Source organism: Ammospiza nelsoni, chromosome 2 (genome assembly GCF_027579445.1).
Source record: "Ammospiza nelsoni isolate bAmmNel1 chromosome 2, bAmmNel1.pri, whole genome shotgun sequence".
In the NCBI taxonomy this organism is placed as follows: Eukaryota; Metazoa; Chordata; class Aves; order Passeriformes; family Passerellidae; genus Ammospiza; species Ammospiza nelsoni.
Genome location: NC_080634.1, coordinates 25,469,338 through 25,487,573, shown reverse-complemented (window position 1 = coordinate 25,487,573; position 18,236 = coordinate 25,469,338). Strand labels below are relative to the sequence as shown.

Genomic DNA, 18,236 nt, shown 5'->3' with positions numbered 1-18,236 from the left:
GAACAAGTAGGCAATGATATTGGTTAAGAACATCTGTTTTTTCACCTGATCTTCCGTTGCACGCTGCCCAAGTAATCCAAAAAGAGTTCAAACTGCCTGTCTTTAGACTTATTTGATCCATTTAACAGAGACAGGGAAAATCCAGATGTTTTGAGGGTGATGAAAAATGCCTTATACAACAAAGAAACTACAAGACTTAACTTCTCAACTCATCCTCCTTACCTGCAACAAAGTCCCACCAAGATTATGTGATACCAAAGTAGACAAATACAGAAGCAAAGGAACAGCACCCTTCAGCGAACATTTCCCTCCTTACCCTGCCAGTAAAATCTGTCTCTCTGTAACTGCATCTCTGATCTATATTTAAGTTTAGTAACAGTGCCCAAACAAGGATCAGAAAACAACATCATGAAGGAAACAATCACCATGGTAGTAATTCCCCTTGGTGCCATTTGGTTTTCAGCAACTCATACAAGGAGACATAAATACTTTCAGTCAGGACTACAGTGAAAACCTGAAGGGGCATATTAAACCACAACACTACATGGATAATAATGCAGGAATGACTGTGGCCAATTACATAAACTGCTTTGCTATAAATTACTCTGGGCATCTCATTAAGCCTGCCAGTAGCCCTGCTGCATTTGAAATTCTATGGAAAGTGGCACTCACCAAGCAATTGCCCCAAAACTTCTCCTGGCTGCTGCTAATGACTTAATATACCACAAAACAATCACATCTTGCACAGTTTTATCTACCTGTCCTCTTTCCTCTCCTAATATACAATTGGTTCACCCATAGCACACCTGAAAAAGACAGTGCTACACCACTATCTGTTTGCAGAAATACAAGCTGTAAATTAACAACTAAGGCCAAAATAAAACTTTAAAAAATCTTCTTTCCATCTCCTAGAGTTGACTTTTAAAGCTCTCATTCTGCATTAGGGAGTTCCCTTTCATTAAAAGGATATCCATGCAGATTTCCTGAACCGTGTTGCCTTTCTTATGGTTTTTCTCCCAGTGGCTAGAAAAAAATAAGTACATCACACAAACCTGAAGTATTTTCTTTCTGACCTTTTCTACTTAATCTTCAGGTTCTAGACTAATTTATATGTGTATAGTAATAATTTATATATATAGAACTATCTACTGCTGCAGCTGGCAAAAGCTAATTTTCACAGGGCACCACTGGCAGTCTTTGCTTAGAATTGGTTGAAATTTTACATCAACCAGATCTACCTCAGTGCTCAGTCTGGAGCCGCATCAACAGCACCAAAGACATTCCCAGCACCAAAAGAAGGGAGAAAACCCCTTTAGCCTAATCACCCATGTTCAAGGGTTGGATACAACTGCAGTCTGTCCTCCTACCACGTTAAAATACTGCTGCTGTATAATCAGGGCTATCACAGGGCTGAAAAAAGGTACCTGTTTCTGGAGATTCCAGGCAGGTAAACAAACAACATGACAGTCCTACAACCACAGCAAAAGGTATTTGTACTAAAGCTAGGGCATTTAAAAAAAAACTACAAACAAACAAACAAAAAAACAAAAGCCCAACCAACAAAACACCAAAATGCAGCATTAATGTGCTAAATAATTTTATTCTCTTTGTAGACCTATAGCAATTAATTTAACCAATTCTCATCCTCCTTAGCTGACCGCTTCATATCAGCAAATAATGAGGAGGCCAAAAATCCTCCTCCAATGTGAAGAGAATTGATGTATCTCCTCCACAACCCAAACATTTGGACGCACAAATAAGAACAACGTACCAAGTATATAATGTAAGAGAGCTACTGTCAGAAGGCCTTAAATATCAGCCTCCCAAACAACTCCCACTTCAAGCAGCCCAGTAAGCCATTCCAAGAATGGGGTGAGTCTTCAGAGAAAGGTGGAAGGAAGATTCAAACAACTATAGATAAAATAAATATTTCATTTAACCCTACCTGTCTGGGGCCCCAAAGGGCCTCGATTTGTATCTGTGCTTCAATAAATTATCTTGCAAATTGTGATACCTATCTGCATCCCTCCTTGTGCAGGTTTGAGTCATATATGCTAACTGCACTCTTGCCATACATATTGTCACACACTCACAGACTAGCTCTTTCTTGTAGAAACCAGATCCATACATGTAAAAATTCAAAATACTTTCTTCATCTTATGCAACCTCAGTTGCTTTTATATTATGAAAAGTAAAAGGCTTATTTTCACCGTATCAATTATTTGCCTCTATTTTCAAACTCCTTCACACTGACCAACTCTTTAAACTGGCATCCAACTTGCACTCCAATCAATTGCCTTTTTAAGCCTTTTTTATTATCTTTTTTTCAACACCTTGATATCTCACATTTTCAAATTCCTTAAGAAGCCTCCCAGATACAAGCAATTTTCTGAGATGCTCATTTGATTTCCACTGATTCCACCTACCTTTTCATTCCAAGGGAAGGACTTACTTTTTTAGGTTTTTTCCCATAGGCATTTTTCTTACTGTGGGCATAACATGACCTTTCTTTGACTGTTCATTAATACAAACTAGAGTTCCCAGACACAACATCCTCACTTTTGAGGCAAGGATCCTTTCCATTAGCCTCCTCATTCACCTTTAGCTTCTTCACTATGGTAGGAAAATAATTAAGGCTTTCACAGGTTTCTTCTTCCAAGGATATTAAACTGAACCATATATCAGTATGAAAGGCATAAAAAGGTGAATTCAGAATCCTGAGATTGGAAATTATGTCTGGAAGCCCTGTCATCTTTGACTTTCATCATCTATTTGCAGTTGCCAAAACTAGGACTATTTAATCAACTGGAGATAAAAGCTTTACAGTTTCCAGTGGAGAGAGAAAGCCCTGAGATTAAGTTTGTAAGCAATCTTTTTTTCTTCTTCCAATGAGTTTACAGAAGTCCAGCTTTGTCCACCTCCAGGTGAGGGGGGGGAAAAACCCCCAAAAACAAAAACCAAAAGATATCCCATGACACACCACCAACATTAAAAATAGCAGTCAGTAATACTATCAGTTTAAGAATTGCTAACAGTAACAGAGAAAACGAATTAATTCTCAAAATTATTCAATAAAGATATCCAAAGTTCTTTTTTTTAAGAGAGAAGAAAAATTCCACATAGGAGGATACTCTTCTTCCCTCCCTGATAGCTTTTTGTCTACCCTTCCTTCTCCCCACTCACCATAGCCAGGAGAGAGATTGTGTCCCAGAGGCTGTCAACCCCAGCCTGATGCTAATTACATGTGCTCACAGCACCTACTGTGCATGCATGATACCTGGCCTGACTTCCAGAGGCATGGCACAACTGCCTACTCCCACTCAATCCATGAAAAATTGAAGTCAAACCAGCCAGGCTCTAACAGCCACATCTGGTTTCTATCATCAGCAAAACAAGAGTATATCACCCTCAGAAGAAATGAACCCTTGGAGCAAACCTAAGTTGCTGGAAACATGCAGCCTCTCCAAGCAAATAACCCTGGCAACAAAGCTGATCCCTGGATGCTACCAGAGGCTAGTTCTGCTGTTGTAGCAATTCCTCCATTCTACTGACTCAAGAGTGAGAACAAGCATAACAGGTCCTGCCACAGGACACTAAGATCACCTTTGTCAAATGTTAGTGACACATACCTCACACACTGCCTTCCATGCTGTCACCTACACATTTACTATGACTCGATTCAGGGAGATTTAACAATTTGGTTTAATAGTCAGCAGTTAATCATCAACCATGCAAGTTATTGAAACATCTTCTGTCAAGAGCAAGGAGAGACGCCAATAACATTTTAAATAGAATTAATTCATTTTCATCTTGAATTTGTGATTTCCCGGTACTTGCTGCTTTACAATTCAGTTGCCTTGAGGCTGAGAAAATAAGCACCATGGCTTCCCGCAAGCAGACTGGTACAGCTTTTAAAACTAATCAGTGACAGACAGTAAGGCTACAACATTTCCAGCCACAGCATTATCTTACAAGAGGGAAGTATTTGCGCAATTACTTTGTTTTAACTGCAAGGTCACGTTTGCAGAGCCAGATAAACACCAACATCAAACACATACTAAGGTCTTGGAATATAAATAAGACAGAAGATAATCATTTAATAATAGTGAAAAACACCTCAGGCAGCAGCTGCGACTGCACTGAAGGATCCCACTCTCCTGAAAAGAAACTTCAAGCCTTCAGCACATGTCTCAAACCTAAGAGTGCAAAGCCAGTAGCACATCTACATTCTCCACATAGAATACTCTAATAATTTTATTTTAAATCACCAGGCCTATCAAGGAAACACTGGGTTGTTAACTGCAGGTCCAACAGCCTGGCACCAAGACCTGAACAAGTTTATTCCTCTCACAAAATACCACCTGCATTAGTGGTTGCATACAAACCAAGCTTACACAATCCAACGTGCCACCTAACAAGAACATAGCTGGCAGTTGCACTGTCTGCACAGCACGACTTCCTATGGACTCAAGTACCAACACAGCTGGGCACAGGCAGGACAGCCCTGGATCATCCTTGTTTCTGCAGGGATAGTGAAGAAAATACTGAACACCCCAAGAACTCACTCTAGCAACACAAGTATATGACCTGCTGGGATTTTATTAGTCCTGTCCCATTCCATTGGCTCCAGATTACTACTGCATTTTTAAGAGTACACATACATTTAGAGTGGATTTATCCCTATGGCCTGAGGTGCAAAACCAGATGTCATGATCGTTAGAACATCTGCTTGTGAAGAGGAGTGAAAACATACAAGCTAGACTTATAAACAAGGAGTTGGAAAATCTGATCCCCTGCTTCTGCTCACAGCTCTGCCATGGACTCCTTCTGGCCTTCACTAGCTACTCAATCTTTCACCTGCTAAGCACAATGAACACTGTGATGACCCTGTCAGGAAAAGGACACAGTGGACCAGATGATGTTCTATGAGCTGAAGCACAGGGATGTACTGGGGACACCTGATACAGAACCTGAGTCAGACTCCCTTCCTCACAGCTCTGGCACTCTGTGTCTCCCACAGGATCAGCTGTTACCCTGCCTGTGGCTCCATGCACACGTGGTCTCCTTCCCTATCAAACAATAACAATCCATGCACCGAATTAACAGCAAAACATACACTCCAAGTCTAGACACACAATTCACCTTCTCTCAAGGCATTAAAAAAAAAAAAATCTACCAAAAGAAAAGTAATGAAATAGGCACTTATTATTTATTACACACTATGCTTTCAGTCAGGCATTTCCCCGGAAAGAAAAAAAACCAAATGACTTATTTTCTGCCTTTTTTATTCACAAAGTCAATTCTTACAGAAAACAGGAAGTTTATTTACTCTTGTGGAAAACAAATATGTTTACTTGACAAAAATGAACACTAGGAATGTAATTCAGAACCACCAACCACCAAGAATCAAAATTCAGTCCTTATGCTTAAAAAGCATCACAGCATCAAAAATGTATTTCTATAGGCATAAGAAACACTGTCATAGGTTGGCTGGCATGAGTTCATGTCAGGACCTGAGAGACAGGACTGGGCATAGAAGCCACAAGATCTGTCACTAACTTGATCTGAGACATCAGATAAACAACTTCACCCCCTCTCAGTCTCACCTTACACTTCAGTAAGCCAGTAATGATAAAATTACCTGCCTCACTACATGGGTGGAGAACACTTTAGTAATTCATGACTACAAAGCAACTTGAGAACTGTGGATATAAAACTTGTACATATACACACATATGCAAATTAAAACAGACAGGTATTATATTTATAAATTAAAGCCAAGTTAGCAGAGATTACCCAAAAGCTCCAGTCAGCACTCCAGCTATACTGAGCAGGACCCTGCATTTTCTCTGTGCATGAATTAAGAGTCTCCTCTGAATCAGCAAGTAGCTGGTTAATAAGACCATGATCCACTTCATGAACTTCCTGTGAACAAAGAAGTAAGGTATGTAATCCAACAGTGGTGGAGAAAGGCGAAACAAGATGGTTAGCCCATTTAACAGCTGTATATTAAATGAAACCTGACATGGTAGTTTCACCAAGGTGAGTGGCATGGAAACACTTCCACAGACATCTCTTTCATTGGTTTTATTTTGTTCCCCCTAGACTACACTATATTTAATTATATTTTACATTTTTTATCAAAGTATTTGATTTCCAGTGCAGCCCCCCCCACCCAACTTGCATGTTGAAGCTGCACAGATATTTAGAACTCAAATAATATCAACACAAGATATCGGTGCCTAACATGCAGCACATCTCAGGAACCTGTGACACCTTTCAGAACTTGAGAAAAGTCATACAGGTGTTTGACTTTTTACCAGAGTACTGACATATATTATTATAATACTGACACATCAAGTGTTTATACTTACTGTTAGTTACACTATGAATTGTACAGAAATACAAACACCTCAGAGACAAGTAATTTGACTCATAACACTATTAAGATAATAAGCAGCACTATTTTCTAATTCTGTAGCACTCTCCATTGTTATCAGTATTCTTCACTTTGGAAGTCAGTTTTACTTTATGAAGGGAAACTAAGCCACGGAATGTCACTTGTGCCATCCCAGCTAGCAAACGGTACAAAACCAGCCCAGGGCCCTAACCAGTAACCCCGCCTGCAGTACCGGATCCGCCGGGCTGAGGTAACGCCGGGTTTCAACTCCAAACCAGCTCAGAACCGAGACCGTGTTGGGCCACCCCGCCCAGCGCTGCCGGGGCCGCGGCCCGGGCTGGGGACAGGCTGCGGAGGGGACAGCGGAGCGAGCCAAAGGCAGAGACACTCCGGGCAGCGAGGGCTGAGAGCAGAGCGGCCCCCGCGGGGCTTTTCCACGCCAACACCCGCACTCGCTGCAACCTCCGGCAGTTGCTGCCCGCCCGCTCCTCCCCACCAAACGCCGGGGCTCAGCCCGGCAGCCCCGCGGCCGCCTCCCCGCCGGCTCTCCCGGGAGCCCAGACCCTCCCTGCGGCGACGCGCGGGGCGTTCGCCTGCCCCCTCATCGGGGCTCCCCGAGGGCCCCCCTGCCCCTGGCCCCGCCTCGCCCCAAAAACTTTGGGGAGGTGGGTGGGGACGGCGGAGCTTCCCAGCGCTGCCCGCGGGGCCGCGCCGCCGCCGCCCGTGCGGCTGCCCGGGAAGGGAGCGGAGCTGCCGCAGCCCGCACCTACCTGGGCGGCCCTCCGCTGGCCCGGAGGGGGCGGCGGGGCGGCGGCCGGGGGCACGGAGCCCGCCGAAGGGGGGGGCGGGGAGCACAGAGCGCGGCGCTTACCATGGAGGGGGGCGAGGGCCGCGCGGCGCCCGCCAGCTGCCTGCGCGGGGCGCACGGTGGGGCCGCGGCCGCCATTTAAAGGGGCCGGCGCCGGCCGCGCTGCCGGCCCGCGGCGGGAGGAGGTTGTCAGGGGCGAGCGGCGCCGCTGCTGCTCCCGAGAAGGGGGAGCCGTCATGGGGGGCGGAGAGCGCTGAGGCGCCTACGGTGCCCTCCTCGCCCGGCCGCGGCAGCCCCTCTGCGGCTTCCGCACGGGTTAACTGGGAAGCCTCCGCGCCGGTGGAAAGTTTAAGGGCTGTAGTAGGAAAAAACTCCCGGCTGCGGGGAGTGAGGGGGGGCAGCGTTCGCTGCCTCCTGCCCGAGGAGAGCCCCGCGCCCGCCGCCCTCCGTGAGCGCAGCCGGTTAAACAGCGCCTGGGCAGCGAAACGGCTCCCAGATCCTGGGTTCGTGGGATTCGACGGAAAACACTGCCGAGAGGCCGCTCCCGGGGACTCCTAGAGGGAGAGGGGAAGGGCTGGCTGCGGGCCGAGCGGAGGATGAGGTGACATAAAGGCAGTCGGTGAGGGGCTTTCACCCCAGAAACCCTGGGTCTCAGTTTTGAAGCTGCTGAGCAGCGCCGAGTGGTTCCTGCCCCAATCTCTGAGCACCCGGAGGGCTCCTCAAATCAGGGCACCAAGCCAGAGCGACCATGGCTCGCAGATTTGCACCCTCAGCTCACCTCACAGGAAAAGGAGAGCCCTGTGATGTGCAAAGAAATCACATTGCTAGGTAGTTGGCTGGTGGGTGGGTGGGTGGGTGGATGGATGGATGGATGGATGGATGGATGGATGGATGGATGGATGGATGGATGGATGGATGGATGGATGGATAAAGTACGGATGGGTAAAGTAGCCTGTTGTGTCAATGCTACTTCCTTCTGTTGTCCCCTTTCTCTCTGCCTCTTCCCCGGGAAATGCGTGGAGGCTCCCTTTGGACATCTCAGGGTGCTGTGATACCTGCTCACTGCTACATTAGAAAAAGTACCTGAAGTCCAGTGGGTGACTCCCTATTGCATCTGTTGGCCCAGACAGGACAGCGTTAATCCAAGTAACTGCTTAATTAAATTTACAAGAGAGTGTATAAAAAAGAATGTGTGGTTTGTTTCATTTTTGTTCCTTGCTTTCTTGATATGCACCTGAAACTTGAATTTTGGGGCCTTTTTTCAACAACACTCAGGGTACCAGTTTATTTCTCTTCTTGTCCAAAAACTGAATTGTACTGGGTTATTCAAGTGAGAGAAACTTCATGCTCAGCTACTGGCTGCCAGCGACACTAACCAAGCTCCTTTGTATTCCCTCAGTTAAAAGCTGGCTGCCCTGGCACTTTGGCTCAGGCATGACCTACTTAATGGAGGATTCACAAGAGAATTGCTAGTTCCGGATGACACGAACATAAATAGCATTTGCAGGAGCAGTGGTGGTATGTCCATGACAACACACTTGAAGGGTTTTTTTGAAGCAACAAGTACTTGGTTTAAATCAGGCAGTGTTTGGATTGCCTTTGGTTCAAATCCATCTTTGCACGCTGACTCCTCTGACACAGTCACAATCAGCACTCTAAACCAGTAACTCAGTCCAAAATCCTCATGATCTGCCAGGTGCCTTCGACTCTACCGGTTGTCCCCTCATCAAACTCTTTATTGTTTTTGACTCCTCTGACTTTTCCTTTCACAATATTTTGGCTTTGCTCACTAACACTTTGGCAGTACTTCCTTCGGAAGACCCTCACAAACTTCCGTCTTCCTTTTGAAGTGCTCTGTTGCTCTGCACTTGGTCCCAGTTCCCTTCCTAATATGATTCCTGCCTGGTAATCACAGGCATTCCCACTCTCCCAAGCCATTTCAGAAAAGTATTTGTCTCCTAGGTTCTTTTAACCATACTCCCTCTAGCCCATCCTCCGTTCACTGCTTCCACTGCTTTGGGATCTGCACACCAAAGCTTAAGTGACAACTGGTGACTGCAGGAATGGGCTGTTCTTCTTGACATTGGTCAGCCAAGTTTTGTGAATCAGTTATGGATTCTTTTGGCTTTCAAATGCAAAGAAAAGCAGAAATACTCATGCCTCTCTCAGCTGCATTGTGCTTTAAGAGTAATGGAATTGAGTCTTTACTGGACCCTCAAGCACAATTCCATTACCTGGAGAGCTTTGAAGATATGGATAGAAGACATTAGATAAATTATGCCATAATCCCTAATCCTGCAGTTGAGGGAAGAGGTGTCGGCCGGATAGTGACAGTAGTCCATGCTTGGTACAGGCATAGCACAGCTGGCAGGGCTGGGTGGTACAGGTGGGGCTTGGAGCTGCTATAGCTCCTCTCACAGGGTCCTGCTCTGTGTGGGCTTTCTATAAACACAGACTACTTCAGAGCACACCTGCTGGTTTTGCAGATAGGCCGCCCTCTCCAGCAGTTTCTCCCTCCACCCAAGTTGCATAGACAAGCTCTACTTATATTTAAGTAGAGTTTAAGTAGTCAACTTTTGATGAAAAAGGTTTTGTTCTGCACTGAAAAAACACTTTGGGGAATACACTTAACCTGTAAACACCATGTGCGTATAGCCACAAAGATACTGAGTTCCTGAAGTTTCCTTTTGTGGTGCATTAGAGTGATAATGTGGTGCATTAGAGTCTGGCTGTTCAGAAAATTAAGCCAATGCTCTTTGTGTTCTCACCATCACTAGGGAGGGGTTCAGCACAAGAGTGGTCTCCTTTGGAGTATCTGGATATTCTCTACTCAGCCCAAAGTTGTGGTTTATACAAGCCAAAAGCGAAAAACAATGAATTATCTTCCCTCTGCTCTCAGAGCATTTTCAACATGTTCTCAGAGAGAGATCAGAACAGCCGCTGGGGAAATAATTGTTGTCACTTACAATGTGGCTCTCATCCAGGGAGCAGGCAGAGCACTGTGAGCTCAAAGCTGTGGTAACTTTAGTAAGTGTGACATTCACTAGGCAGAATGTGAGGTCCCATTGCTATAATACACACACACATATTTTTTACCCGTACTACCAGAGGGAGAGATGGTGAGGCCATGTACTTCAGCAACCATGGACCAGCACATTGGGAAGCTCTATAGATCTGCAGTCTCTTCATTCATCTTCTTCTTGATGGTGGGTAAGTACTAAACCACCTTCCTTAATTAGAAGAAATACGGGTTGTTCTTGGAAGCTTGGCTTGAGAAGTTCTCTTGATTTTCAAAATGCAACTTTCAACTGTGAGCTTCCTCAGGGTGCAGAGAAATTGTATTTAGTGTTCAGAAAGAGTTTATTTGCCTGTCTTTTCCCAGATGTGTCTCGTCATTCCTAGAAGCTTCATTTCTGTTTTGTTTCTCTGATATGTTAGCCACCAGTTATTGTCACAAGGTTCATATTCATATCTGTTTGTGAGAGCCAACCTCAGCCCAGGGCAAAAGTCATATAAATTAAAAGCAGCAATGTGCAGTCATTGATCACTTAATCATAGATGTCTGAGAGCTGGATACAGTTTGTAATGCACCTTCATGGCACCAGCATGGTATGAGTGTGAAGCTGAGATCTAAAGCAAACAAAACCATCTGAAAGACAGTAATTTCATCAGCAGAGGATTTTTTTTGTGGGTTGGAAATTGAGCCCTATTTGCCCTCAACCCCTCCTCCAGCTACTGAGCATGAATGTAGGAGAGGAGGCTAAACTGGAAAGGTAGAATTCTGCACTGACCTCCCCACACCTTTGTGATTTCCCCATGCTGTTGGCAGCTGGCAGAAGAAGCTTGCAGGGCTGCTCAGATTTACTGCAGGCACCAAATTCTTAACTGAGGCTCCAGGACAGGAAGAGAGTGCAACTGTATTTTGTTCTTTCCTTTTGTCGCCCCAGCCCCTCTAGCCTGCCTTGCGGAATTTCTCACTTAAGGGTCTGATATGGCCTACACGGGGAAGCATCAACCTGCAGGTTACATGGAGGAGAGGCTGAGGGCTTCGGTAGGTGCCCTATTAGTACTGCCAAATGCAGAGCACATTGTAGGTGCCCTATTAGTACTGCCAAATGCAGAGCACATTGCCACATTGCAGGGAGTCCCTGAGAGCTTTCTCCCCTCATGGCTGAAAACTGGATGTGAACTAAGACTTCATATGACAATGACCTATTAGATCATCTAATCGTTTGTCCAGGTCTAGACAAGATCATCCATGCTGTATTTCTCTTACCCTGTCTAGCTCAAGTGCTTTCACCACAAAGCCTTGCATTCCTCTCCATGGGCTTGAGCCCCACAACCCGCATGACAAGGGAGCTACACATCACTCTGCTAATGAAGCAATTGACTTTAAAAGAGCTTTGCAGCAGAGTCAGCAAAGCATTTGGCATGGTATGCTCCCAGATGCCAAAACGATAAGGGCATTGTGTAATCGAATACCAGTGAACTAATATGTTCCAGTTTTGCAGCCTTAAAAAAGAAAAAGAAAGAAAAGAAAGGGGGAAAAATAGAGGCAGTGCTGTGACCTTCTCAGTGAAACCCCCAAAGAGAGCTGGGATGAAACAAGACAGCCTACTCCTCTCCTGTTTTAATTTTCCTAATTAAGTTACATGATTTTTATTGAACAAAAGATGTGGAAATAAAACAGATGACAATTATTATATCATGACTATTATTTCATGATAGGAGGGGCGTATAAAACTCACAATGAACAGAGGCAACATCAAAGCACATTGTTCCTACTCAGCTACATTTTCTATGCCACTGTCTGTGTAAAAAGTATACCTTTTGCATCACTAAAAGAAATAAAAATTACAGTTGTGTTACAGGGGTGCATATGGCAAGACTGGAATACTTGTAGCAGAAAAGAAATTTTGTGGCCATTCCTCGAAAACAAGGTAGCAGTAGCACACATTAGCTAAAGCAGCAGTTATCCAGTGGAGAAAATTATTAATAAACTGAGATTTTATAAGAGTACTCATTATGAAACTACTCAAATTCACTCTAATAAATAGCCAAATAGATCACTTCAGAATATTTTATGCACAAAAACTGTAGTATGTCAAGCTTTGTCAGTTATTTCAACTATACTTTACATTTCCTCAATGTATCTTGTCAAGATACTTCAACTTTTATGACTGCTACCTCAATGCACATATCTAACTGGACAGGGAAGATCTGCACCTCAGATTTCCCCAATAAGCTCCAGTGGGCTCATTGGTAAGATAAGGTATGTACAGAAGGATAATATCTTGCCTGGTACCTTTAATAAGAACTAATTTTAGGGACCAGATTAAAACCTGTGTTTGTGTACCTAATTCTCAGGCATCCAATTTCTATGGGTTGCTGTTTCGGTTCTAAGGCAAAAATTTTCACTTTGAGGTAAAAGCATAGAGTGCCAAACAGCTCAGAAGGTATTTCACATGCTCTGTTGTTGCCTAGTTTCCCAGCTAGTTTATAGTTCCTGTATTTTTGCATCCATTAATTCTCTCTTGTTTCATAGTTAAACTGTAAGCTCTATACCCCAGCCTTTTGCAAGGTTCCCAGAACAAGAGGACCATGCTGGCTGACAGAAATCTTCTACTCCCATATGAGTCATAAATAATAATAACTGTGAATACAACTGTGATTTTTGTGTACAAGCATGCCTGGAGGAGCTGTCCAAGTAACTCTCAAACTGATCATAAAGGGGTTTGGTTTTCCATTGCCTCGAGACATTTGTTCCTGAGCAGAGAGTTTCTATTGTCACTGTGATGCTTTACCAGACCCCCACAATAGCATTGCACACTCTGTGGATGGCAATGAAAAACTCAAGACAATGGAAAATCAGGACCTTCACTCTGGAAGTGTCTGCAGTCCTTGAGAAGACACCAACTCTCTCAAAGGGAGACTATTTCACTTGAAGAAAATAAAACAGAAGAGCCTTTTCCAAAAATTGTTCCAAACTATTTCTTGGCAAAAGCTCATTTTAGAGTTTGCTTTTCCCTCTTTTTGAGACAGCAACTATTCCTCTCATTTTCTGTGCCCAGGCCTGTTTCCAGAAGTGAGACCCCTCTCACTACTCTTAGCTCAAGGATATGATACTATGATTAGCACTTGAGTATGAGAAGGCAGGGTGAAATGTCTGCTACAGGCATGTTCATGTTTTTCTATCAAAAGCTAGCTGGAGACAGTCCTTTCACAGAGAACAGCTGCAACCCTCAGCTTCAGTATGGGTATAAGGCTGATGTTCTGTCCCCCAGACTGCTGATGGGATCTGCTAGGGCTTCAGTCTCTGGTAATGGAGATGCTTCCCATGATTTCAAGATTTCCTGTCCTGTAACTGAAAGTGCATGACAAAAATTCTAAGAACCACATTAGGTTTTGGGATACAGGCAGTTGCATTAGATGCACACTTATTCACTGCACTTTCCAAAATAGAACTGCCAGTGTAAAACTGTACATGCATTTTTTTTGCTTTGCCTCAGAAGCAGTTGAGGCAGGAACATCAGGCCCTGAGACTTTTTTGGGGTGGGAAGAAAGAGGTTAGTGTTGCAGATGGAAATGGGGCTGGCTGGACTCTGAATTTTACCCAAAGCCATTAGACAATGGCATTAATCTTCCTTCCTCTAGTATGGCAGTAGAAAGGAGCTGATATTCAGGAAAAGACCCGTCTGTACACAAAAACATAATCTAAGCCGGAACTAAGAAGAAAATCCCTATCATCATAACAGTGACTGCTCTCATGTGCTAATGCCAGGAGCCATTCTTTGTGCTGGTTAGAGGTCAGGAGCAGCAGGGACATTTATCATCCTATCTCCCTCAGCTGTCCTCTTCTCTCTCTTCCCTGGTACAGATGTAGGAGTTACTGGTGGAGGTGCAAACAAGGAGAATGCAGCAGCTGTGATTCATGTAACAGCGCAGCCTGTGTGGTTGACACCTGAGCCTTGGAACCTTTTGGTGACTCAAACACCAGCAAAGGAGAAAGCCAAAGAGGGTGAAACTGTGATCTTGAACTGTCATCTTAACAGTCCACAGCATCCCTCCCTGACCAACCTGATGGTGAAATGGTACAAAGAAGATGAAAAGGGGCAGATGGACCTGCTAGAAAAGAATGTGACCATCCTGCCAAATAATTCCAGGATCTTCATGAGTGGAGACTTGTCCCAAGGGGATGTTTCCCTGACTATCCTCAATGTGACAACCAGTGACCATGGCATTTATTTCTGTGAGGTTACACTTCCAGACGGGAAGGTGGTGACCGGAGATGGCACAAAGCTCAGGATCAGGAGGGCTCTGGGTAATACTTGGAGTTATTTACCTTTTTCATCTTTGTTTTTCTTCCAAAGCTGGTCTGCACACTGGTGGAAAGAGAGAAGTTGCCCTGTTTGTCCTCTGGCAGTAAGGGCCTGGTGTCATGGAGTGTAATTGCTCTATAACATTTCTCATTGTTTTTGTAAGGCCAGCTAAAATTCACTAGCTTGTCTCTATAAACAATCACAGGTATCCATAAAAATAAAGTCACTGCAAAGAATGAAGCAGCCAGACAAGTTCCCCTTGTACTCACAGTTCTGACAGAACCCCCATGAGTGACAGGTGACAAGGTACCATCTCAAGGAACAGCTCTAGACCTCTTTCTTTTGATGTTATTTCTCTCCAACCCACTAACTTGCATAGTCATTCCTGAACTCTGAATGACATAAGTAATCCCACGATAATCACGAGGATCATACGTAATATGATCGTTATATAATTTCTGATAAACTTCATTCACATTAAAGTAGCATTAGAAGTGCCATGCTATGTTTTCTTAGCCCCACAGATACACACCAGGCATATTAAGTAAAGAGGTAACTTGCTATGTCTGCAGCAGCTGAAAATGTCAAACTTTCCTTTTATATAGGCTAAACAGATTCCAGTCCAAAAAATCAACACATTAGAAGGGTTATTATCTTATTGTCTAATTAACAAAAAATGCCTCCTTCTGTGTCAAGAGTAAATTATGCAAGTGCCATTTTCCTCTTTTTCATCACCAAAGCTTCTATCTCACCAAGATTCACTAAGCCTTTGGCCTCTTGAGCCTGATTTACTCATTTTTATAACATTACTCAGTTTAAACTGTACCACTAAAGCAAGCAAACTGTGCCCCTCTGCAAGAGCTTTGGTCGTGTGTCTAATGAGGTCTCCTGTTGGCTTGATCTCACAGTCTCGGTAGCACAGGTTACTCTTGAAATGTCTGCACTCTGGCCAGCATAATTGCCTTCCTGTGTTCCTGAGATGATGAAATGTATAATTTCAGCACTATGCTATATCTGTCATGCAACAGTCCCAAGAGCAATCAGGCAAAGAAAGGACTCCAGTGGAGCTGTCTGCTCTCTGGTGCTGTCTCCCTTGGAAGTAGATAGGCAGACCAATGGTTTTCCTGAAGTTGTCAGAATAACTTTTTTCCTTTCAAAAATAAAGTGTACAGGCCTGAGTCCCATTAACTCAAGCAGCAGCTTCCTTTACCATCCCATAGTGTCTAGCTGTTGAGGGAGATTTCTGGGATGATGGGGCTGCCCTGTCCCTAAAGCACCAGATAGCATAGCAGCTTAGGAATTCTGCTTAGGAGCTCCTACACAGGAATTAAAAAAATCAGTAGCTCTGTAGTGCAAGTCACTCTTCCATGTATAAGGGATTTCATGTCAGACAAGACATCAGCATCATCATAGTCAGCAGCTTCCTCTGCAGCCACTGCAGAAAAGATGCTGGCTACATTGCATATACTTGTCTGGAAAACATTTTACATCTCTCTCTGCCTTCCTTTCTCCCCCAGGCTTGTTTGGTATAGAAGAATCCATTGGAACAATCATTGGGGTTGTGGCAGCTGGTATTGGAGGCATTGTGGTTCTGATCGTTGTTCTAACCCCACAGCTGAGGAAGTGCGTCCTCTGCATGAGACAGGAGTCTCACCAAAGGTACCTGTGTTTTAACTGAAAGACAAGACATTTACTTACCTCAGGTCAGACATGGGATCTGGTTCAGAAAATAAGCAGTGTGAACAAAACTCTAACAGAGCTGGTTCTGTGTTCCATCACTTTTTCAAATAGGTTTTTGTTTATGTTGGGTAGAGCTTTACCAATGGGCCTAATGAGTTATCTATAAAGAGAATAATAGGATCTTCTTTAATTGCCACTTTGGACTGAGAGTTTTTCAATGAGATGCTGCAGCTTCTTTTAACAAAGACCAAGGACTCATTCAGTTCTTTTATGTTTATACTGAAGGATGGTTCTTCCTCCTGCCAATTTCGTGCTTACATCTGTATTCTTGCAATGCTTTTGTACAGAAAACCTATGATGGCTTAGGTGTGACAGGTGTGGTTTATAAAGCCTTACTTAAAGACCTATCTTCTATTAGATCAGCTGATAACGTTGGGAAAACCAGGCATTTCCACCATACATGAGCCAAAGAAATGCCTCAATAAGAGGCTGATGTACCCAAAAGCTCGCCTACTTTTTTCTATTCTGTCAACTAACTGATCTAATTTGAGGAGACTGACACTGCATTTTGAAACGAGTTCCCATTTTGAGCAACCCAAGATGTGGTATGCGTTTCAGAGCGAGCTCAGCTGACTTTTTGCATTCATTGAGGAGATGTGTGATTTGCACCTCTTCTCCTGGCGCTCAGAAATCTTGCTGAGCCTGATGAAAGAATCCCCTCCCTGGAGGGCTGAAGGCAGAGCTGTGCCTGCAGTTCCCTGGAGCGCTGCCGCCACCTGATGGACAGGGACACGCCGGGAGTTCTCTCCGGGCAGGATCTTCCAGCCCTCGCTGGGGAGCGCACTCCCTTCCATAGGCTGATGCTGTCCACGCGGCAGCATCCCTCTGCAAACGCTCTATATTAAGAATTCACAACTTCTTTTGCCAGAAAGCCTCGAAGGAGTTTATTGTGTTGTCCTGACTCTGTTGCGCACTCATTCTCTCTCCTTTCCTTTTTGCTCAGCAGAGCTTGAGGTACAGCATTACAGGAGTCGCTGGGATATGCGAAGCCTGCAGATGGAACAACTTCTGATGCCCCATAAACAAAAAAAATGGAGTTCTAGATGGAATAAAAGCCTTTGCCTCTACTAACGTTGACTTTGACATTTTTGTTTTTGTTAGCAAGCTTCTTTTTCCTGCAGCTTTGTCAGCCACAGTGGCATATTTACCATCCTCCTACAGCAAAAAGCAAAACAGCTTTTTGTGATGAAATTAATATTATCACCTGCAAAAACTCCACTTAGTTTGGCCACGTATCTCTGAATTCAGACTCTGATGAAGCACTCTGGGTCTCTCTGTGCCATCTTATTTTAAAGTGCAGTTCAAAGTTTGTCAGCTGAGTTTCAGCAGACAGAAGGAGCCCAGACTACCCAGGTGCTCCAGTATCCAGGTAGTGCTAGCACCCTCCCGAGGAAGTCAAAAGCATTGCTTCTGGGGAGGCAGGAGCGGCTCCCACCTGTCCGTGCCTCCTCCCAGAGAGGCTCTTGTCCTGGTGGCTTGTCCAGCCTAAATGCTTGTGACAAAGGTGCAAAGAGGGCCCACTGGTACATAGCAACTCCTGGCTGAAAGAATGGGATTTTGGTTTCTCCTGCCAGAAGGAAATGTTGCATTTGAATATAAGCCTTTAATACTGTTTAAAAAAAAAAGGGAGAGATGAAAGATTTGCTTGACATGACTGATGTTCTCCACAGCCTCTGTTTCCTGATGTGACAATAATTGATTCCCAGGCAGTCAGTGACTGGGAGACATGCCAATATAGGAGACTGTGGTAATCACATATCCTCTGAACAGAGAGACGCTTAATTCTCTCCCAGGATTTTCCTGAGAAGCTGTGAGAAAGCTCAGAGAAAACAATTCTTATCTTCACTTGCTGCACCTATTATTGTGCACACGTGGAATGTGTTATGGAGATTGTTTACCAAAAGAGTGATTTCCTAACTGGACTCTGGTGATGGTGTTTTGATTGACCAATTGGATCTATGTGCATATC

At 44.3% G+C, this 18,236-nt stretch overlaps 2 protein-coding genes across 3 annotated transcripts in view; one reads left to right on the top strand and one right to left on the bottom strand.

Moving 5' to 3' along the window:
- Positions 1-7,346, bottom strand: part of GRAMD1C (GRAM domain containing 1C) — a 51,174-nt gene extending 43,828 nt beyond the window's left edge. For both annotated transcript variants that reach the window (XM_059465875.1, XM_059465876.1), the window contains exons 1-2: positions 7,272-7,346; positions 5,797-5,925 (exon numbers count right to left, since the gene is read on the bottom strand). In XM_059465875.1, the coding sequence (XP_059321858.1) occupies positions 5,797-5,925; positions 7,272-7,346 (204 nt within the window). The remainder of the gene's footprint in view (positions 1-5,796; positions 5,926-7,271) is intronic.
- Positions 7,347-10,360: 3,014 nt separating this feature from the next.
- Positions 10,361-17,304, top strand: LOC132087081 (T-cell immunoglobulin and mucin domain-containing protein 4-like). The gene is made up of 4 exons (XM_059493111.1): positions 10,361-10,418; positions 14,086-14,529; positions 16,045-16,186; positions 17,214-17,304. The coding sequence occupies exons 1-4, from the start codon at positions 10,412-10,414 to the stop codon at positions 17,218-17,220; spliced, it is 600 nt and encodes a 199-aa protein (XP_059349094.1). The 5' UTR covers positions 10,361-10,411; the 3' UTR covers positions 17,221-17,304.
- Positions 17,305-18,236: the final 932 nt, after the last annotated feature.